The 23,629-nt window shown below is 35.4% G+C and overlaps 1 protein-coding gene across 1 annotated transcript in view; it reads right to left on the minus strand.

The window, feature by feature from the left end:
- Window positions 1-3,291: 3,291 nt before the first annotated feature.
- LOC137648265 (uncharacterized) overlaps window positions 3,292-23,629 on the minus strand; it is a 75,033-nt gene continuing 54,695 nt past the window's right edge. Inside the window, exons 2-5 of the mRNA XM_068381191.1 lie at window positions 7,079-7,279; window positions 5,929-5,997; window positions 3,989-4,075; window positions 3,292-3,510 (exon numbers count right to left, since the gene is read on the minus strand). Of these exons, the coding sequence (XP_068237292.1) occupies window positions 3,292-3,510; window positions 3,989-4,075; window positions 5,929-5,997; window positions 7,079-7,279 (576 nt within the window). The remainder of the gene's footprint in view (window positions 3,511-3,988; window positions 4,076-5,928; window positions 5,998-7,078; window positions 7,280-23,629) is intronic.

The following is a 23,629-nucleotide window of genomic DNA, read 5'->3' on the forward strand; positions in this document are numbered from 1 at the left end:
TGCTCTCTCTCTCTCTCTCTCTCTCTCTCTCTCTCTCTCTCTCTCTCTCTCTCTCTCTCTCTCTCTCTCTCTCTCTCTCATTTCGAGCTAAAGAAAATTCTACACAAGTAGTTTTATAAAAAAAGACAGATTGTGCTTGTTCATAGAACTTAGCAGTATTCTCTCTCTCTCTCTCTCTCTCTCTCTCTCTCTCTCTCTCTCTCTCTCTCTCTCTCTCTTTATGAAAATAGACAGATTGTGCTTATGTTCATAAAACTTAGCAGTATTCTCTCTCTCTCTCTCTCTCTCTCTCTCTCTCTCTCTCTCTCTCTCTCTCTCTCTCTCTCTCTCTCTCTCTCCTTTTAAACAGACTTCAGCCCATCCACCCTAAACTCTGTCTTCTAATAATAGCCAAATAGCGACGGGTGGCACACCTATTCTCTTTCTTTCTCTCTCTCTCTCAACTTAGCCTCCCTTTATATGGAAAGTATTATTGGCATTTGTCCTTGTACGCCGTCTTTCTGTATAATATAACATATTCTCTCTCTCTCCCTCTCTCTCTCTCTCTCTCTCTCTCTTTCTCACATTATATATATATATATACATATATATATATACAGATAAGTATATATAGATATACTGTATGTATTTATTTGTTACACATATACAGAATTACAATATATATATATATATATATATATATATATATATATATATATATATATATATAAAATGTGCATATATATATACATATATATATATATATATATATATATATATATTATATATACATATACATATACACACACACATATATATGTATATGCATATATATATATATATATATATATATATATATATATATATATATATATGTATATATATATATATATATATATATATATATATATAATTATATATATATATATATATATATATATTTTATTGTCGTTCAATATCTAGCGTATATGCTATATTGGTAGTTACATTTTTCTGTATATTAACATCATCTCTACCTTCGATAAACAAATAAATCTATTTGAATGACCTTTACAAGACAAAACTATGCTCTTTGGGAAAGCACGAGCAAGCAATACAAAGTGATTGCCAGATTGCATTTTTACTCAATATAACAAAAAAGTATAACACCATGTAACGTCATTTTGCATTATGGGAACAGGTAATTACAATTTGTAATTACGAAATTGACAATAAAGTAATCAATTATCAACTCAAGAAAAACATTCTCATGCTAGAGGGGCACTCAGTAGAGCGCAGACCTCCGCCGCGGCATCTCCCGACCTTGACCTTGACCTTTGACCTTTACATATATTAATTGGAGTAGATTTTCTTAAACTCAACTATGAACGAAGTTTGAAATGTCTCTGTGACAACAATGTCCAAACTTATGGCTGATTACGTGAATTGGACATTTTGCTTGACCGTGACCTTAACCTTAACCTTCAACCTTGACTTTTGACCTTGACCTTCCAAAATTTAATCATTTCTAGCTTTTCATATAAAAGTTAATCCCTGCAAGTTTCATGAAGCTGTTCGTAAACAAACAAACATACAAAGAGGGGCGAAAACATAACCTCCTTCCAACTTCGTCGGCGGAGGTAATAAGATTACAAACTCATATCAGTCATTATTCTCTCGGTAAACAGTCAATGAAAGACTAAGTTTTCTGAATCGTAACTTAAGGTATCGTAAATTTTCCTGATTCAACAAATCAAGGGTATAGTTAGTTTTCTTGAATCTGTTACTCGAAAGTATCGTCAGTTTTAATCAGTATTTCTAAAGTATCGTAAATTTTCATGAACCAATAACTCGAATGTATCGTAAATTGTCCTGTTTTAGTATCTCAAAGGTATCGTCAAGTTTTTTAATCAGTAACTCAAAGGTATCGTCAATTTTCCTGAATCAGTAACTTAAAGATATCGTCAATTTTCCAGAATCAGTAACTCGAAGGTATCGTCAATTTTCCTCAATCAGTAGCTCGAAAATATTGTCAATTTTCCTGAATCAGTAACTCGAAGATATAGTCCATTTTCTTGAATCAGTAACTAAAAGGTATCGTCAATTTTCCTGAACCAGTAACACAAAGATATCGTCAATTTTCCTGAATCATTAACTTGAAGATATCGTCAATTTTCCTGAATCATTGACTTGAAGATATCGTCAATTTTCCTCAATCAGTAACTCGAAGATATCGTCAATTTTCCTCAATCAGTAACTCGAAGATATCGTCAATTTTCCTCAATCAGTAACTCGAAGATATCGTCAATTTTCCTCAATCAGTAACTCGAAGATATCGTCAATTTTCCTCAATCAGTAACTCGAAGATATCGTCAATTTTCCTCAATCAGTAACTCTAAGGTTTCGTCAATTTTCCTGAATTAGTAACTCGAAGGTATCGTCAATTTTCCTGAACCAGTAACACAAAGATATCGTCAATTTTCCTGAATCATTAACTTGAAGATATCGTCAATTTTCCTGAATCAGTAACTTAATAATTAACTTGAAGATATCGTCAATTTTTCTGAATCAGTAACTCGGAAATATCGTCAGTTTTCATCGGCTGTGTTGTTCCTTGATGTCTCAGGATTGAGGTTGATTTCTCCCATCTGAAGTAGCACGATCAGATAGGTCGATGCAAAGCTCCCCATCTGTATAGTGGTGGAGAATTTATAATAATAATAATAATAATAATAATAATAATAATAATAATAAATAATAATAATGATAATTAATAATAATAATTAATAATAATAATAGTTAATAATAATAATTAATAATAATGATAATAATTAATAATAATAATAATTATTAATAATAATATATATATATATATATATATATATATATATATATATATATATATATATATAAACACACACACACACACACACACACACATATATATATATATATATATATATATATATATATATATATATATTTTTTTTTTTTTTCAGTCACGCTCAGCGGCATTGCCAGTCGTATAACTCGGGTAGGGAGAGAGGGGGGTGAGTGTGCGTGCATTATATAAATATTCAGCCGTCATTTTTGACAGGTCGCGTACACTAGTGATAATAACGTGCATTAATACAGTCATTTGACGTGCTTGCTGTGATCACTCATCATCAAACAGCTGTGTGTGTCCTAATTCCTCATAAAGATTCTGTCACTAGTAGATAAGCTGCTATCTATCCATATGCCTTTGTGTAATTAGCATTTACTTTACTGCTATGCGTTGTAATACTTTTTAACATTCTATTTTATTTAAAAATTTTCGTAAATATGACATTTTTAGCTTAATTTGCATAGTATAGTGGTGACGTGATCGCCTAGCATTCGCATGGCCGCAGATTGATCCCCGCCCACGACCGTGAGTTTAAGCTGTTCACTGGGGAGGTCAATGCTGTGGTTGGGAACCACAGTTGGGGATTGGGCTTGCCCGGGTGACGTTCTGGTGAAACTGGAACTGAAATCAGCCACCTTTAACCTTAAATAATCAACCGAGGTGTTCTGGAAATTAAGAATACTGGAAATTATGCAGACTTAGCAGTATGATGTAAGAGAATTGGCTTTGTCATAAAATCACTAAACTTTTCTAAGCACTCACGGTCCTCGGCTAGGATCGATCTGCTGCCAGGCGAATGCTAGGCAAATACGTTACCGTTATCCCTACATTAAGGGGTCGGTTGCCTGATGCGCCCTCCAACAGCATCAGGCATGGTTTATAATTTAGCAGCGCTTTTACAATCGCATGCCTTTGCCATTATCAACCCCAGTTACTGGAAGTGGGGCTAACTTTTGACTAAATAACCCATCTGCAAGGCAGCAGTTTCCATAGTTATTATAACATCTTTTGCTAAAAAGCAAGACTGCACGGCAGCATCTGTCCTTTTAGTCGCTTCCTATGACACGCAGGACGTACGGTGGTAGTATTCTTACACCCCTATATAAAAAAAAAGTGATACTTATGCAAGGAAATTTCACTTACTGAAAGGAGGTTTGAGTATCCCAAGGAGAACCAGCTTCCTACATTGACGTTCATCATCCTTTCCAACGTCAGAGCAATTCCTCTGATCTGCAGAGAAAAAGATTTGCATCTGGCTATACTATAGTCAATTTTTTTTAATGAGGCGCATTTGCACTGACTCGCAAGGGTGCCCTTTTAGCTCAGAAAAAGTTTCCTGCTAGCTGATTGGTTAATATTCTTTTATCCAACCAATCAGCGATTAGGCAACTTTTCCAAGCTAAAAGGACACCCCTGCGAGTCAGTGCAAATGCACGTCATTAAAAAAAATTGACTATAGTGTTTGTCTGCTGATCTTACATACAATCATGCATATACCTATTAGCATATTCATACATAAACCCCTTTAAAATCAATGGGGTAAACCATGGAATTGGCAACCTCACATGAAAGTCATGGAAGCAAATATCCCGGATCTCTCCTCAGTGCTCATCCCCATTGCATTGACAGCTCCGAATTAGCTTCACTTACTACCACTTGATTGCTGAGTAACCTGTCATTTCAAAAGTGACCACTTCCACTATGTTATTGATTTATTTGTGCCACGCAAAAGATAGGCCCCGTTTTTTGAGGACCCATGAAGTGTTTTGTAACCGACATCAACGAGGATGAAAAAGCACTGAAATCATCAGGAAGCTGATTACAGAGGGCCAGGTTGTGTATGTAGGTTTCTTGCAATCCTGTAATACCTTTGAAGTTTTAAAGCACTTGGTTTGGAGACCAAACTATTGCAAGAAACTACGATAATAAGTAATGACTGGGTTGGTTACTGGCGTACTAGGTAGAGGACACCAATTAGAGGATGGCGGGACTATGTTTGCAGCTTGGAGTGTCTGTGAGTATTCCTAAGAGTGGTTGGTCCTGAAAGAGGTAATATCTAGAGTCCTTTATGATGGGACCAAAATTCTCGACCACAAGAACATCAAGATGCTGGAGGACGTAGCTCATTTTGTATGATACACTCTATCTTTTATTGCACAGATCATGGCAGATAAGACAGTTGGGGCTTGTGAGATCCTTGTCTTTCTATGCGATGTTTACAGTTATGCTCAATGAGGAATGAAATGCAATGTGTAATAATAATGGGATCTCTAAAGTTTCTGGTACAGTGCATCCTGGGGATTAGGGTTTCAGCACAAAGTACTCGAGTAGCTTTTCCCTTTTTTCTCCTGGTTTGTGTAAGCCAGGCAACATTTTTATCGCAAACATAAGCCAATTTTAATGAGGAGTACTAGAATTCAGATTCCCAGTTATTAAGAGCCTATACTTTTCTGAGATGAGTCCTCCCTCTACTGGAGGTATTGAAGAAGCCATAAGCTCACCTGTTGCAGTGAACGCACAAATGTTTGTGAAAACGAGTAGATGAGTTAAGTGGGAGGCCCAATTGACTTTGAGAGCCTGGGCCATTGTGGCAACAGTTGGAGGTTGTTCAGATGGTATTTTTTAAATTCATTTTAGGGTTGTGGTGATCTATTGGAAACGTTCTTGCCAGGTATTCTGTTGGACGAGATTTTGAGACCTGCTCAAGCTTGATAGTTTCCAGTAGTGTCTGCACCTTCATCCTTCTTGTGAGCTAGGGATGAGGGTTTAGAGGAGCCTACAGGTCTATCTGCCGAGTCATCAGCAGCCATCGCCTTGCTCTCCCTGATTCTAGATTGATGGACAAGTGGCTTTGGTGCTGATATACATATTCATACATGGTCAGTTTTTAGGGGATTGTCTTGCTAGGACATTGTCACTGTCCCTTGCCTCTGCCTTTCATGAATGAATGAATGATTTGAAGTTCTCAAGTGACCTTTAAACCTTCGTAGGTTTTTATTCATACTGTGTTAATTTGGCAATAAAGCATCCTTATCAAATCATTCAAATAAGATTTTTGTTAACTTATTAACAAATTTACTAACCTGAATTTGCACAGTAGTGTCAGGGTATCTATTGCTAATATGCATTAGCTTCATACTCATAGCAGCAACCTGTAGCCAAATATAGAATATATTTCACGTTTAGTGATGATTAGATTACTGATATTGTTACACAGTATATAAAAAACCTTCAATTTGCTATTAAATGGAAAGTGCATTCTAACGCTAAATTCTTGCCACAAGCTCATATATCAAACTAATATAATATACACTATCCATATATAAAAGCATGAATAGAAAAACCACAAAGGAACATCCTAAGCTAGATAAGCCAATGGTGTCGTTTATTGACATAAAAAAGTCCCAATATGTAAAGTTGCCAGTGAAGCCTTTTAACGAAGTTTGCAAGGGTTTAACCCAGGACGAAATTTGAGCCAATCATAGTGTAAGCTCAGCCAGTATTGCCAACCCATGAGGTTCTTACCTATCCTGTGCTTGCTGTTTTCACTTGCTAGATCACTTTATATCACGTCCCTCAAACGGTCTTCGCTCTACCGTAGCTCGTTTCACTCGCAATCAAACATAATCTCATTGCTCTGCTGTAGCTCGTTTCGTTCGCAATTAAACATAATCTCATTGCTCTGCTGTAGCTTGTTTTGCTCACAATTAAACAATCTCATTGCTCTGCTGTAGCTCGTTTTGCTCACAATTAAACAATCTCATTGCTCTGCTGTAACTCGTTTCGCTCACAATTAAACATAATCTCGTTGCTCTGCTGTAACTCGTTTCGCTCGCAATTAAACATAATCTCATTGCTCTGCTGTAGCTCATTTCGCTCACAATTAACATAATCTCATTGCTCTGCTGTAACTCGTTTCACTCGCAATTAAACATAATCTCACTGCTCTGCTGTAGCTAGTTTCACTCGCAATTAAACATAATCTCACTGCTCTGCTGTAGCTAGTTTCACTCGCAATTAAACATAATCTCATTGCTCCTCTGTTTTGGCAAGCGGAACATGGATGTGCTGCACATGCCATAAGCGTGGATCACTATTAAAGGTTGGTAGTACTTCCTTCCGCTGAGCGAGCTCACGCTGTGATTGGCTCTAACTTCAGCAAAGGACAAACAATGCTAGACTTTGATAATATGCGTCTGTGAATACTCTATATAATCCAAACTGTCTTCTTACCTCGTTCGCGTACTGTTGGGCAGTGAAGCCCATGAATCCCAGTTGAAAGACAGACATCAAGAGAAAGACACCAACTGGGTTTCCGGCCAGACTTTTCATAAGAGAAAAGACAGAGGTGATGCAGATGGCGATGCTACTGAACGTGCCAATCATCAGAGCTTCGCTGAAGTAGTTGCTGAGGCGACAGAGATATTTTTCGGCCTATTTGGGATAGAGAAGAGGTCTATTTGATTAAGACGATCAGCATTGTTGACTGCGTGATTAATGTCTTGACATTTTGCTGTAGTTTAAGATATAGCGAGGACAGTTAGACTCTGGCATGGGCAGAGTGAAGCAGTTTTCAAGGTTCTAGTGTAGACACGAAAGTAATGGGAAACACTTTTCACGGGCCTGGTGTGGACCCCAAGGCTGTACTGGCTGTGGTCTAAGTGACCTGATCATAAGGGAGTTGCAGACAGACTTTTTCTAATATTAATGCAACAGTTTTCTGTCGTTAGCAAGATGGATAAGATCAAGGTTAAAAATCCTTCGTTACATTTTATTATTATTATTGTTATCATTATCATTATTATTGTTGTTATTATTATTATTGCTAGCTAAGCTACAACCCTACTGACTGAAGGCAAAGGATGGTCAAAATTATGAAAAATCTTATGCAACATGCATACCGACCTAATTGAACGACGGTGCCAGAGATTGATATCTAGATCAGGAATAAGAAATTTAAGAGACCTGTAAGTTTCTGTCCAATAAATTAAGATGAGATTCCCCTGTGTTATACCAATTGATTTTAGCCTTCTGAAAGTGTTGTAAGCTATATAAAGGCTGTCGAAGGGAAGAAGTACCTGAGCTTTCTGGATGTGTTGGTCAGGAAGACCAGAAAAATGACAATGTCCATGGCTTATACTTAACTTTCTAAATACATTCATAGCTTTGCAAACCACTGGCAGTTCTTTCCTCAGGCAGTTTCTATAACGTTTACAACACTTCTAGAAGGCTAAAATCATTGGCTACAAAACCACTTGATAAATTGAGTGATATATTTCTGTCAATGGACCTAATTGAGAGATATATTTCTGTCAATGGATCTAATTGAGCGATATATTTCTGTCAATGGATCTAATCGAGTTATGTACTTCTCTCAATGAATCTAATTGAGTGATATATTTGTCAATGGATCTAATTGAGCGATATATTTCTGTCAATGGATCTAATCGAGTGATGTACTTCTCTCAATGAATCTAATTGAGTGATATATTTCTGTCAATGGACCTAATTGAGATATATTTCTGTCAATGGATCTAATTGAGCGATATATTTCTGTCAATGAATCTAATCGAGTGATGTACTTCTCTAAATGAATCTAATTGAGTGATATATTTCTGTCAATGGATCTAATTGAGCGATATATTTCTGTCAATGGATCTAATCGAGTGATGTACTTCTCTCAATGGATCTAATTGAGTGATATATTTCTGTCAATGGATCTAATTGGGTGATATATTCCTGTCAATGGATCTAATCGAGTGACATATATCTGTCAATGGATGTAATTGAATAATATATTTGTCAATAGATCTAATTGAGTGATATATTTCTGTCAATGGACTTGATTGGGTGATACATCTCTATCAATAGATCTAATTGAGTGATATATTTCAGTCAAGGAATCTAATTGAGTGATATATTTCTGTCAATGGATCTGAGTGATATATTTGTCAATGGATCTATAGCTCCTTATTAGGGAACTGTCCTATGCTAAACAAGAAAGACCTTGGAGGTGATTTAGTAGGACAACTCTTCATTACTCAAGTCAACAGGTGTTCGCATATTGTAAAGATATTCCCATAAACGGTCAATGGTAAGATGACATGATTAATTCACGAAGAAAATTAACTTCTCGTCATTCCTTTTAAGTTCGTGTATATTCTCTCCTTGAGTACATGAATTATTTTCCTATGATTGATTGTGGCTTCATGTAGATGAGGGATTGTCAATAGAAAAATCCACTCTTTTTTATTTACTAGTGAATTATTAATTCTGATGATAAAGTCCTGAATGAAAGGAACATTCTGTACCCGAATGTTGGGCTGATTAATTCGACGTGACTGGGCAGCTCTCCCTTCTTATACCATTCCCCAAAATTTAAATAATGGGGAATTATAAAAGAAAAACGATATTATATGAAAAATGGGAATGAATGTGATAAAATTGATTTTTTAGGTTTATCTGTCGTAACCCTTTTGGCATAGATTGATATTTTCTTGTTTGAAGAGAAAGGAGTTTTATTAGATCTATGAAACTTGCCTTAGTTAGATAGGCACTGCGCATCACATGGAACTGGCTATCCTTTGATGAATTTAGGCAATTAATCCTCTATGGATTTAATCAGTCTATAGAGACGACTGGCAAAATCTAACTGAGGCTCTTTGCGCATACCTTCGCCAACGCCATACCACAAGATAGGTAATTGAATTTTACATGTTTTTCACACAAGTTTCATGCAAATCGGATGAAAATTAATCACGATATATCAAAAAGACATCTTTGACCTTTTCGTGACCTTGACCTTTGACCTAATCACTCCCAAATAACAAGCTAGGCAATTGAATTATGCATAATTTGGCACTTGTTTCATGTAAAACGGATGAAAGTTGACCACGAAATAGCAAAGACATCTTTGACCTTTTCGTGACCTTGACCTAGGTCTTCAAACTCACCTGTACCACGCTTCATAGTCCTCGCCATGTAGGCCTGGGTCTTCAAACTCACCCGTACCAAACTTCATAGTCCTCAGCCATGCAGGCCTGGGTCTTCCAATTCACCTGTACCACGCTTCATAGTCCTCAGCCATGTAGGCCTTGGTCTTCCGACTCAACAGTACCACGCTTCATAGTCCTCAGCCATGTAGGCCTGGGTCTTCCAACTCACCTGTACCATGCTTCATAGTCCTCAGCCATGTAGACCTCAGTCTTCCAACTCAACAGTTCCACGCTTCATAGTCCTCAGCCATGATGCCTGGGTCTTCCAACTCACCTGTACTACGCTTCATAGTCCTCAGCCATGTAGGCCTCCGTCTTCCAACTCAACAGTACCACGCTTCATAGTCCTCAGCCATGTAGGCCTCCGTCTTCCAACTCAACAGTACCACGCTTCATAGTCCTCCGTCTTCCAACTCAACAGTACCACGCTTCATAGTCCTCAGCCATGTAAGCCAGGGTCTTCCAACTCACCTGTACCATGCTTCATAGTCCCCAGCTATGTAGGCCTCGCTCTTCCAACTCACCAATACCACGGTTCATAGTCCTCAGCCATGTATGCCTGGGTCTTCCAACTACCCAATACTCCCTTACCTTTTCTATCCGCCTTGATAGCGAGTTTAGACTAGAGATGGACGAGAGCGAATGCTTCTGTGGTCTCTTGAAATCACCGCCTTCGATCAGTAGGAGCGACGAGGCATCCATGTCTATATGGGAGAACAATCTAACCTGCAATGCTTCTATGGCATCGTCAACTGACCGACTCAGATAATCACCGAGAACTTTCAAGAGCGTACGATAGAGCACCAAGGACAAGGCTTCTCCAAGACACTTTCCCACGAAGTGAATAACAATGATGGGGAAATCAAAGCCCCTGTCGAGCAAAACGTAAATAAACACACATAACGAAACGATGTAGACTAAAAGGCAAACGATATTCAGTACATCAAGGCTATTAGAAGCTGGTCTTTCAACAGCGTTTTTCTTCTGTGTAAAATCCTTCACATATTTCACTATAAGAGAAAGCTGTTTACAATTAATAGCCAGACAAAGTCCTGACATGTCCACGGTCACACTATAGCCAGCTATTACGATCAGAGTCGTAATTGAGCCAACGGTATAATCGAATTCCATCCCGGTGATAATCCTACACAGGATCAAAAGTCCTGCCAAGTGCACAGACTTAGCCGTTAAGGACCAAAGACCGAGATAGAGATTGAACTTAGGTTTTGCAGCATGAGGAGGCGTGTCCTTCTTCGGAATCCTGTAAGGGAACGAGCCTATGATTTGCATCCCTCGCAGGATAAGGACGAAGTCCCGCCATTTGCTGTTGTTCTGATGTCCGGGATTCATTTCCATGTAAAGTCCACACTGTTTATACAGTGAATTCTAGTTGATATCTTGATGTAGTTTCAGGGTGGTTTGTTCTTAGAATGTCTTAATATGCAATGACAATTTCGTTGTCTTGGTGTCAATATCTTATGTAGGGATTTTTCGTTCTTTAGAAACTATTGCAATAAAAATTTCGTTTTCTTCTTGTATTGATATCTTGATGTATTTCAGGAGTGTCTGTTCTTTAGAAAGTATTACAATTAAAATTTCATCGTCTTCTTTATATTTTGATGTACTTCCAAGATCTTCTATTCTTTAGAAAGTATTGCAATCAAAATTTCGTTGTCTTCTCGTTGATATCTTAATGTACATTCAGAATGTTCTAATCTTAAGAAAGTATTGTAATAAAAATTTCGTTTTCTTTGAATGTCTAAGAAAGTATTGCAATGCAAATTTCCTTGACTTCTTTATATCTTGATGTACATTCAGGATGTTCTGTTCTTTAGAACGTATTGCAATGCAAATTTCCTTGTCTTCTTTATATCTTGATGAACTTTCAGGATGTTCTGTTCTTTAGAAAGTATTGCAATGAAAATTTCGTGTTCTTAGAATATCTTAAAAAGTATTGCAATCAAAATTCAGTTGTCTTCTTCTTCCTATCTCGATATACTTCCAGGATACTTTGTTCTTTAAAACGTAATGCAATGCAAATTCCGTGTTCTTAGAATGTCTTAGAATGTATTGCAATGAAATTTTCCTTATTTTCTTTATATATTGATGTATTTCAGGATGTTCTCTTCTTCAGAAAGTATTGCAATAAAAAATTCGTTGTCTTCTTGTTGAAATCTTGATGTATTTCTGGATGTTCTGTTCTTTAGAAAGTATTACAATGCAAACTTCGTAGTTTTCTTCATATCTTGATGAACATTCAGGATGTTCTATTCTTTAGAAAGTATTGCAATCAAAATTTCGTGTTCTTAGAATGTCTTAAAAAGTATTGCGATCAAAATTTCGCCGTCTTCTCGTTGACATCTTCATGTACTTCCAAAATACTTTGTTCTTTAAAAAGTAATGCAATGCAAATTTCGTGTTCTAAGAGTATTGCAGTGCGAACTTCGTTATCTTCTCGTTGATATCTTCATGTACTTCCAAGACGTTCTCTTCCTTAAAAAGTAATGCAACGCAAATTACGTCGTCTTGCCAGCAACCTTGGAACTGATCGTCACATTTCCATCTAGATAAGAAATAGCTTTTATTAATCGATTCCATTACTCTTGTTTGATCGCCTGATAACACGTCAGTCGCTAACTTCATCACATCGTTTGTACAATGAACTCTTCGATTGCTGTAAATATTGCATTGGCGTTGCATAATGTGAGATAGTGATAGGGAGGCCCCAAACCTTTTTTTAGGAAGGGGCCACATTATTCCAAATACCATTGTTTATAGTTTATTTATGGAATATTTATCCTGATGTTGTTGCTGTTCTTAAAATATTTCTATTTCAGTTGTTCATAACTTCTCTTGGAGTTTATTCACTTCCTTATTCACTTTCCCCACAAGGCTATTTTTTTCCCTGTTGGAGCCCCTGGGCTTATAGCATCATGTTTTTCCCACTAGGGCTGTAGCTCAGCTAGTAATAATGACAACAATAATAATATCTTACTTTAATTCTTCATCACTTCTCTTACAGTTTATTTCCTTTCCTCACAGGGCTAATTTCCCCTACTGCAGCCCCTGGGTTTATAGCATCCTGCTTTTCCGACTAGGGTTGTAGCTTAGCAAGTAATAATAAGAAAAAGAAAAATATTTTAATTGTTCTTCCCTTCTCTTGCAGTTTATTTATTTCGTTTCTTCACTGGTTTATTTTTCCCTGATGGAGCCCCTGGGCTTATAGCATGCTGCTTTTCCAACTAGGGTTGTCGCTTAGCTAGTAATAATAATAATAATAATAATAATAATAATAATAATAATAATAATAATAATAATAATAATAATAATAATAATGTTCCTATTTTGCATGTTGGATCCCTTGTGCTTATAGCATCCTGCTTTTCCAATTAGGGTTGAAGCTTAGCAATTATTAATAATAATAATAATAATAATAATAATAATAATAATAATAATAATAATAATAATAATAATAATAATAATACTATTTTCCCTGTTGGAGCCCTTTAGACTTAAACATCCTGCTTTTCCAACTAGGGTTGTAGCTTAGCTAGAAATAATAATAATAATAATAATAATAATAATAATAATAATAATAATAATAATCCGTGTTCCCTATGTAGACTTCTTTGCTTAAAATGTCTTGTTTACTTCAGTGCTGTGACAATTTCTTGGATAAACTCCAAGGTAAATTTATATCTACGAAGACTTTAAAGAGTAATTAAATTTTTTTTTAACCATTTTTATATCACTCCAAGGCCCTTTGCAGACCTTGCAATTGAAAGCTTGCCAAGAATTCTCAAGCAAAATGGCGCTGACAATATCAAGAAGAAGGCAAGGACACTAGCAGTCTGTATATGAAAATCACAATTAAAATAATCCACAATTTATGAAAAATTAAATTTATTGAGCTTTCGAAGGGACCATCTCCCTTCCTATGAAAATTACATTAAAATAATCCACAATTTATAAAAAATTAAATTTATTAACCTTTCGAAGGGACCATCTCCCTTCCTATGAAAATTACAATTAAAATTATCCACAATTTATGAAAAATGAAATTTATTGAGCTTTCGAAGGGACCATCTCCCTTCCTATGAAAATTACAATTAAAATAATCCACAACTTATGAAAAGTTAAATTTATTGAGCTTTCGAAGGGACCATCTCCTTTCCCATGAAAATTACAATTAAAATAATCCACAATTTATGAAAAATTAAATTTATTGAGCTTTCGAAGGGACCATCTCCCTTCCGATGAAAATTGAAAATAAAATAACCAAAAATTTATGAAAAATTAAATTTATTGAGCTTTCGAAGGGACCATCTCCCTTCCAATGAAAATTGAAAATAAAATAACCAACAATTTATGAAAAATTAAATTTATTGAGCTTTCGAAGGGACCATCTCCCTTCCGTTTTTGAAGAAGAAATGGTCCTTTCAAAAGCTCAATTAATTTAATTTTTCATAAATTGTGGGTTATTTTATAATAGACACACGGAAAATTGTGTATCTTAATGTATGAAAATTGCGTCTATTTTGATCTCGTTGGCTAGTTTTTGTTGGTTCGTAAATTCTTTTAATTTATTTTGATCTTATTGACTAGTTACCTCCGCCCACGAAGTTAGAAGGAGGTTATGTTTTACCCTCTGTATGTGTGTTTGTATGTGTGTTTGTTTGTGAACAGCTTCCAGGCCACAGTTTTAATCATAGAGTAATGAAATTTGTAGGGATTAACTGTTATGGTAAAAACTGCAAATTATTAGATTTTGAAAGGTCAAGGTCGAAGGTCAAGGTCACATGCAAGCAAAATGTCTAATTCACGTAATCACCCACAAAATTGGACATAGTTGTCCCAGACTACAAACTTCGTTCATATTAGAGTATATGCAAATCCCCGCCAATCAATACAGGTAAAGGTCAATGGTCGAAGGTCAAGGTCAGGCAAAATGTCGAGAAATAAGCTGCCGCTGCGGAGGTCTGCTCTCTACTGAGTGTCCATCTAGTTTATTCTTTCCCATTCAATGGAAGCTTGATTTACTGTAGTCATTTTTCTTTAATTAGGCGCATTTGCACTGACTCGTAGGGGTGCCCTTTTATCTCGGAGAAGTTTCCTAATCGCTGATTGGTTGGACCAAATAAATCTAACCAATCAGCTAGCTGGAAACTTTTTCCGAGCTATAAGGGCATCCCTACGAGTCAGTGCAAATGTGCCTCATTAAAAAAAATTGACTATAGTGAAAGGCTCATTAAACTTGCACCATACGGATTGCCCTGTTAGGAACACCCAATAAAAACAAAAATAACATTATTATTAGGTTTACAAACCTCAACTGTAGCCCGTTTCGATTATCATCATTATTATTATTTGCTAAGCTTCTACCCTCGTTGGATAAGAGTAATGCTAAAAGCCCAAAGGGCTCCGGCAGGGAAAATATCCCAGTGAGGAAAGGAAATAAGGAAATAAGTAAACTAAAAGAGAAGTAATTAACAATTAAAATAAAATATTTTAAGATCAGTAACAATATTAAAATAAACCTTTCATGCAAAAACTATGAAAACCTTACAAAAACAAGAGGAAGAGAAATAAGATAGAATAGTGTGCCCAAGTGTACGCTCAAGCAAGAGAACTTCAACACAAGAGTAGTCTTGAGTAGTTCCGAGCCTCTGTACCATGGCCTTCCACTGTCTCGGGTTAGAGTCCTCTTGCTTGAGGGTACACTCAGACACACTATTCTATCTGTTCCTTTATTTCATTTCCTCACTGGGCTATTTTCCCTGTTGGATTATATCTTAATTTTCCAACTGGGGTTGTAGTTTAGCTAGTAATAATTATGATAATAGTCTTAGGTAGTGCCTTAACCTCTGTACCAGGGCCTTCTACTGTCTTGGGTTAGAGTTCTCTTGCTTGAGGGTACACACAGGCACAATATTCTATTTGTTCTCTTACTTCCTTTTCTCACTCGGCTATTTTCCCCGTCTTCGGCAATGCCATAGCAGCTCTTCTAGGAGAGGAACACTCCAAAATCAAACCATTGTTCTCTAGTCTTAGGTAGTGCCATAGTCTCAGCCTCTGTGCCATGGCCTTCCACTGTCTTAGGTTAGAGTTCTTTTGCTTGAGGGTACACTCAGTCACAATTAAACCAGCAGTAACTAAAGTATGACCCCAATAAGTGTTTCTAAAATGCCAACAGGCTTCGACATAAGGAGACTAAGCAAGCATGGGTGATAGTATGACCTTGCAATTATTATTAGGTTCACGAACCAACCAGCCCAAGAACCTCTCTCTCTCTCTCTCTCTCTCTCTCTCTCTCTCTCTCTCTCTCTCTCTCTCTCTCTCTCTCTCTCTCATTAACGCCGAGTTTTCTATCTTCATGCCCTTCCTCCCACTTAGTGATTCAGTGGGGTCTGAGAGAGAGAGAGAGAGAGAGAGAGAGAGAGAGAGAGAGAGAGAGAGAGTCTTGCCAGATCAAAGGTTTCACAAACAGTCGGCCAACCAGCAAACACTATATTAACTCAAGAATGTATTGTATTAACATAAAAGTCGTGGGGTAAAACTTCAGGTTGGTTCTCATTTCAATATATATATATATATATATATATATATATATATATATATACATATATATATACATATATAATGTATATATATACACACACATGTATATATATATATATATATATATATATATATATATATATATATATATATATATATACTGTAATAAATATTTGCTATTTTGTCTTTATTAGCAGTTTTCAGTATTAATTTGCTTTGTCTATATCTAGCTATTCCTTTTCATTGTCAGGTTGTGCTGATTTCATTATTATTATTATTATTATTACTTTCTAATCCACAACCCAAGTTAAAAAAACAAGATGCTATAAGCCCAAAGATGACGACTAAATATTTAAATACATATGCACACACACGCACACCACCATCTCACCAGGGTATGACCACTCCTTCTCCCCATACCCGAGGGACGGGGAGAGCTAGGCGTGAACGGAAATTATATATATATATATATATATATATATATATATATATATATATATATATATATATATTATATATATGTATATATACGTATATGTATATATATATATGTATATATACGTATATGTATATATATACATGTGTATATATATATATATGTAATGTATATATATATATATATATATATATATATATATATATATATATATATATATATATATAACCAGATACTTCTTTATTATATTGGGTTTTTCACCTCCAAATTCTATTGACCTCAATATATATTTAATTTTAAATTATTTCAAGTCCAAAAGACGAAGGGAACGTTAAATAAAAGTTAAATAGCTTTAAGAAGACCTGCTTCTGAAATATATCTAAAATGCCGCAACCATAGTAAGACATATAATTTTAATAATAATAATAATAATAATAATAATAATAATTTCTATAATAATAATTTTAATAATTTCTATAATAATAATTTTGATAATTTCCATAATAATAATTTTAAAAATTTCTATAATAATAATTCTAATAATTTTAATAATAATAATTCTTTTAATTTCAATATTATTAATAATAATAATTTTAATAATTTCAATAATAATAATAATAATAATAATAATTTTCATAAATTCAATATTAATAATAATCATAATTTTAACATTAATATTAATAATATCAATAATAATCATTTCAATAATTTCAATATTAATAATAATTTTGATAATATAATGAAACGTCCCTATCCAAGAGAGAGAGAGAGAGAGAAAGAGAGAGAGAGAGAGAGAGAGAGAGAGAGAGAGAGAGAGAGAGAGAGAGAGAGAGAGAGAGTGTGTGTACTTTCATTATTGCTCGCCTCATTTTACACATTACAGTCGTTTTCCCTTTCTTCTTCTTCTTCTTCTTCTTCTTCTTCTTCTTCTTCTTCTTCTTCTTCTTCTTGAAAGTGAAACAAAAGGAAAAATACTGTTCAAACTTTTTTTTCAGAAGAGAAAACTGAGAGTTTCATTGCTATTTAACTAAAAGGGGCATTCAGTAGAGCGCAGACCTCCACCAGGGCAGCTTATTTCTCGACCTTTTGCTCTTCCTTGACCTTTAACCTTAACATGTATTAATTGGCGTGGATTTTCATACACTCAAATATTAACCAAGTTTGAAGTTTCTGTGACAACGATGTCCAAACTTAAGGCTGATTTTCCTCACTTGGCTATTTTTCCTCGTTGGAGCCCTTGGGCTTATAGCATCTTGCTTTTCCAACTAGGGTTGTAACTTGGCTAATAATAATAATAATAATAATAATAATAACTGGACATTTTGCTTGACCTTTGACCTTAACATGTATTAACTGGCGTGAATTTTCATACACTCAAATATGAACCAAGTTTGAAGTCTCTGTGACAACGATGTCCAAACTTATGGCTGATTACGTGAATTGGAAAATTTTGCTTGACCATGACCTTGACCTTTGACCTTGACCTTCCAAAATTTAATAATTTCCAGCTTTTAACATAACAGTTAATCCCTGCAAGTTTCATTACCTTACGATTAAAATTGTGTCCAGGAAGCTGTTCACAAACAAACACACAAAAAGGGGCAAAATCATAACCTCCTTCCAACTTCCTTGGTGGAGGTAATAATGTTCCCATGCCACATGCAGAGAGATAGGTCACATAGTTATCTAGGCCACATAAACCTTGGTTTTCATTTAACGTGGTTTATGCAAATGCTGTATATTCTATTCCATAGTAAAGACATAATGATAGTAATTGTACATCTTCTCTCTCTCTCTCTCTCTATTTTCCTTGTGGAGCCCTTAGGGTTATAGCAACCTGCTTTTCAAACTAGGGTTGTAGCTTAGGTAGTAGTAGTAATAATAATAATAATAATGATAATAATAATATCAAGAACAGGTAGCAATAATAATAATAATAATAAAAATAATAATAATAATAATCATCATCATTATTATTATTATTGTTATTATTAACATAAAAATTTACAATTTGATAAAAGGTCTATATTTACTAATCAAAAGTAGAATTAATACCAAATATTTGAATCTATTTACAACAACAATAATAATAATAATAATAATAATAATAATAATAATAATAATAATAATAATAATAATAATAATCATCATCAGAGAAAACCAGGCATGGCCTAAATGAGCCAATGTACATTCAGGTCGCACTCGAAGTAGCCCACCTTTTTGGGGTTGAAAATCAGAAGAAGAAGATTGACTAGTGTGAGCTGGTGGGGTTGGAGAAACATTTCTCACTTCCCGTATTAATAGACCAACTTATGACTCACGGCCCTCAGCCCGGTGCCAACACTAGCATGCTCACTAGCGAGCTATTCACTAGTAGTAATAGTTATTTATCGGTAATGTACGGTGGGTTTCAATTCGTTAGGTTTCTTTTTTTTGGGGTTTGTGATAAATTCTCGATTTTATGAAAAAAAAAAAAAAAAAAAAAAAAACGTAATTTTAATCAGAAATTCTCCGTAAAAATATACTGTTCTCAGCCGTATTTCAGGAAAATACAAGTGACCGTAATTTTTACCCTACTTTGTTATCATCTATCAACGGTTGATAAAAAAGAGAAAAGAAAAAAAAGAACAAAAAAAGGTCATTTTAATCGGATATTCTCCGTAAAAATATACTGTTCTCAGCCGTATTTCAGTAAAATACAAGAGACCGTAATATTTACTCTATTTTATCATCTCTTAACGGTTGGTGACCGTAATATCACTCCTTTACGTTAATACATCCGTTTTTAAAACGGTAAATGCCTGGCAACATTTATTCCAAGATTTCTACGTTTTTTTTTTCTTTTTATGCAAATTTTTAAATGTATGTATTCACCCCTGCCGTCGTTCGTTAAGTTTGTTTGTGAGGAACTTTACACAAAAACTACTGTACCGATCTTGACCAAATTTGGTAGTTATGTTGGGTATGACACAAGGAGGAATCTGTAACAGTTTGAATAAAGTACATCAAAGGAAAAGTACGCAGCAGTATTTTGAATATAATCGCAATGTTCAGTAAATGGCAAATATTTTGTTAGTTTATTTCTTTGTAAACAATATTACACAAAAACTATAAGATCAATTTCATCTCAACTTAGATTTTGAAGAAATTACATCGAAGTACAAGTACGCAAGTGGAGTTAATAGCCAAATAAGATTGCTTGGCATGGCGAAGGCATGCTCTCAACTGAGTGCCCCCTCTATTTGTACAGTTGCTCACAGGAATTCATAGCACACCTCTTAGGAATTGCACCCTGACACCCTTACTGTGCGGAGAGTTCCTATGTACAACCCCCGCCCACTACCTCTTCTATCTCTCCCTTCACATCTGTTTAGCTATTCACCGCACAGTAAGGGTGGGCCATGAATTCCTGTGTCCAACTGTACATAAAAAATTATAAGACATATAATTTAACTTTTGCTGTTATAGATAAGTGTAATGTAACTACTGTACAGTATTTGAATGTAACTACAGAACAGTATTTAAAGGTAACTAAAGTACAATACTTTAATGTAAGTACAGTACAGTATTTGAATGTAACTACAGAACAGTATTTAAAGGTAACTAAAGTACAATACTTTAATGTAAGTACAGTACAGTATTTAAATGTACAGTACAGTATTTGAATGTAAGTACAGTGCAGTAATTGAATATATGTACAGTACAGTATTTAAACGTAAGTACAGTACGGTATTTGTACGTAACTACAATACAGTATTTAAATGTAACTGAAGTAGAGTATTTGAATGAAACTACAATACAGTATTTGAATGTAACTACAGTACAGTATTTGAATATAACTACAGTACCGTAATTTGAATATAAGTACAGCACAGTATTAGAATGTAACTAAAGTACAGTATTTGAATATAACTACAGTACAATATTTAAATATAATTAAAGTACAGTATTGAGTCTCAGTACAGTACAATATTCAAATATAACTATAGTACAGTATTTGAATGTAACTATAACTACAGTATTTGAAAAACTACCCACACATACTTGTTTCTTCCTTTTGATAAAAAAACGTTACTTAAAATACAAAATCAATACTTTCATTGTAATTCATTACACGTAAAGGTAATGAACACCATACACCGCAGATGGTTAACTGTAATGATTGATAAACACCGCCCATTTCGAGGAATAGATTCGTTTATAAATAGAAGAGGCATTTGGCTGGCGGATCATAAGGGTAGAGAGGAACACTTGTAAAGTCTCTCTCAAGGGAGCATTGATAATGATAGTCAATTCTACTTGCTGTTAGAGAGTCTCTCTCTCTCTCTCTCCTCTCTCTCTCTCTCTCTCTCTCTCTCTCTCTCTCTCTCTCAATACGATACAAATACCAACGAATGAACCCATAACTTGCTATTAGATATTCTCTCTCTCTCTCTCTCTCTCTCTCTCTCTCTCTCTCTCTCTCTCTCTCTCTCCTCTCTCTCTCTCTCTCTCTCTCTCTCAAAACGATAAACATACCAACAAATGAACCCATAACTTGCTATTAGACTCTCTCTCTCTCTCTCTCTCTCTCTCTCTCTCTCTCTCTCTCTCTCTCTCTCTCTCTCTCTCTCTCTCTCTCTCTCTCTCTCTCTCAATATGATATACATACAAGAAATGCAGCCATTACTTGCTGTTATCTCTCTCTCTCTCTCTCTCTCTCTCTCTCTCTCTCTCTCTCTCTCTCTCTCTCTCTCTCTCTCTCTCTCTCTCTCTCTCTCTACATATATATATCAATACGATATACATACAACAACAAATGCAGGCACTTCTAGTCCACTGCAGGACAAAGACTTCAATGTATGGGTACTCTCTCTCTCTCTCTCTCTCTCTCTCTCTCTCTCTCTCTCTCTCTCTCTCTCTCTCTCTCAAAACGATATACATACTACAACAACAAATGTAGCCGTTTCTAGTCTACTACAGGACAAAGGCCTCAGATATGTCCATAGTCACGTCTGCTTGCTATTAGACTCTCTCTCTCTCTCTCTCTCTCTCTCTCTCTCTCTCTCTCTCTCTCTCTCTCTCTCTCTCTCTCTCTCATAAGATACATATTACAACAACAAGTGTAGCCGTTTCTAGTGCACTGCAGGACAAAGACCTCAGACATGTCCATAGTCATGTCTGGAGGGTTAGGACATTTTCATCACCACGCTGGCCACTGTGGATTAGTGATGGTGGAAGACTTTAGTTAGATCACTCACAGCCAACCATGAGAGGCCCTGACTATAGTCAATTTATTTTAGCGATGCAGATTTGCACCGACTCGCAGCGGTGCCCTTTTAGCTCGGAAAAGTTTCCTGATCGCTGATTGGTTGGACGAGATAATTCTAACCAATCAGCGATCAGGAAAATTTTCAGAGCTAAAAGGGCACCGCTGCGAGTCGGTGCAAATCTGCCTCGATAAAAGAAAAATGGACTATAGTACAGATTTGTTGATCATGGCGATACACTCTTTCACCACGTTAAGGTATCCCCACTCAGAAAGCTATGCATACCAAAAAGTAAATTCCCACCAGGATGTGTAAGAAGCAGAAACTCGCCAAAAGTAGACTATGAGTTTTCATAAAGTCTTAAGATATAAGGTTTTAGTGAACAAATAGTGTAGATAATTATTGTATGAATTACTGGAAGAACAATGATTCGAATATTTTGAAGGGCTTTGAATCAAGACGTTATCATTATTACTATACTCAATTATTTTCAATGAGGCGCATTTGTACTGACTCGCAGGGGTGCCCTTTTAGCTCGGAAAAGTTTCCTAATAGCTGATTGGTTTGACAAAATAATCCTGTTAACATGGTTATTATTATTATTATTATTATTATTATTATTATTATAATTTTTATTATTATTATTATCATTATTACTAGCTAATCTACAACCCTAGTTGGAAAAGCAGGATTCTATAAGCCCGGGGGCCCCAACAGGAAAATAGCCCAGTGAGGAAAGGAAAAAAGGAAAAATATTTTTTCTTAAGAACAGTAACATCATAAAATAAATATTTCCTATATAAACTATAAAAACTTTAAACAAAACAAGAGGAAGAGAAATTAGACAGAATAAGTGTACTCGAGGATTTAACATATTGAGTGTTTGTAGATGGACGGCCGAGCATAACTCACCTATCTCTAATCCTATCGTAACAACGTACAGAAAAAAAACAAATATCTGCTCTCTGAGTTCTAAAATTCCCGGTGATGTCACAGGAAAGATTAAGAATTTTCGGAAAATCAGTAAAAACGACCCAAAATTTTTATAATTCGATATAGCTTATACCTCTGACACGATTTTATTCACTCCGGTAGTACATAGAATGTGCTGTACATGACGTTTTAAGCAATGTCCATTTGGGGTGCATGTTTTGTATAATGACGGCCAAATCCCTCGTTGAGATACTACCGCTAGAGATTTATGGGGTCCTTTGACTGGCCAGACAGTACTACATTGGATCCTTCTCTCTGGTTACGGTTCACTTTCCTTTTGCCTACACATACATCGAATAGTTTGGCATATTTTTTACAGATTCTCCTCTGTCCTCATACACCTTACAACACAGATTACCAAACAATTCTTCACCAAAGGGGTTAACTACTGCAGTGTAATTGGTCAGTGGCTACTTTCCTGTTGGTAAGGGTAGAAGAGACTCTTTAGCTATGGTAAGCAACTCTTCTAGGAGAAGGACACTCCAAAATCAAACCATTATTCTCTAGACTTGGGTAGTGCAATAGCCTCTGTACCATGGTCTTCCACTATCTT

This window comes from Palaemon carinicauda, chromosome 10 (assembly GCF_036898095.1).
Source record: "Palaemon carinicauda isolate YSFRI2023 chromosome 10, ASM3689809v2, whole genome shotgun sequence".
In the NCBI taxonomy this organism is placed as follows: Eukaryota; Metazoa; Arthropoda; class Malacostraca; order Decapoda; family Palaemonidae; genus Palaemon; species Palaemon carinicauda.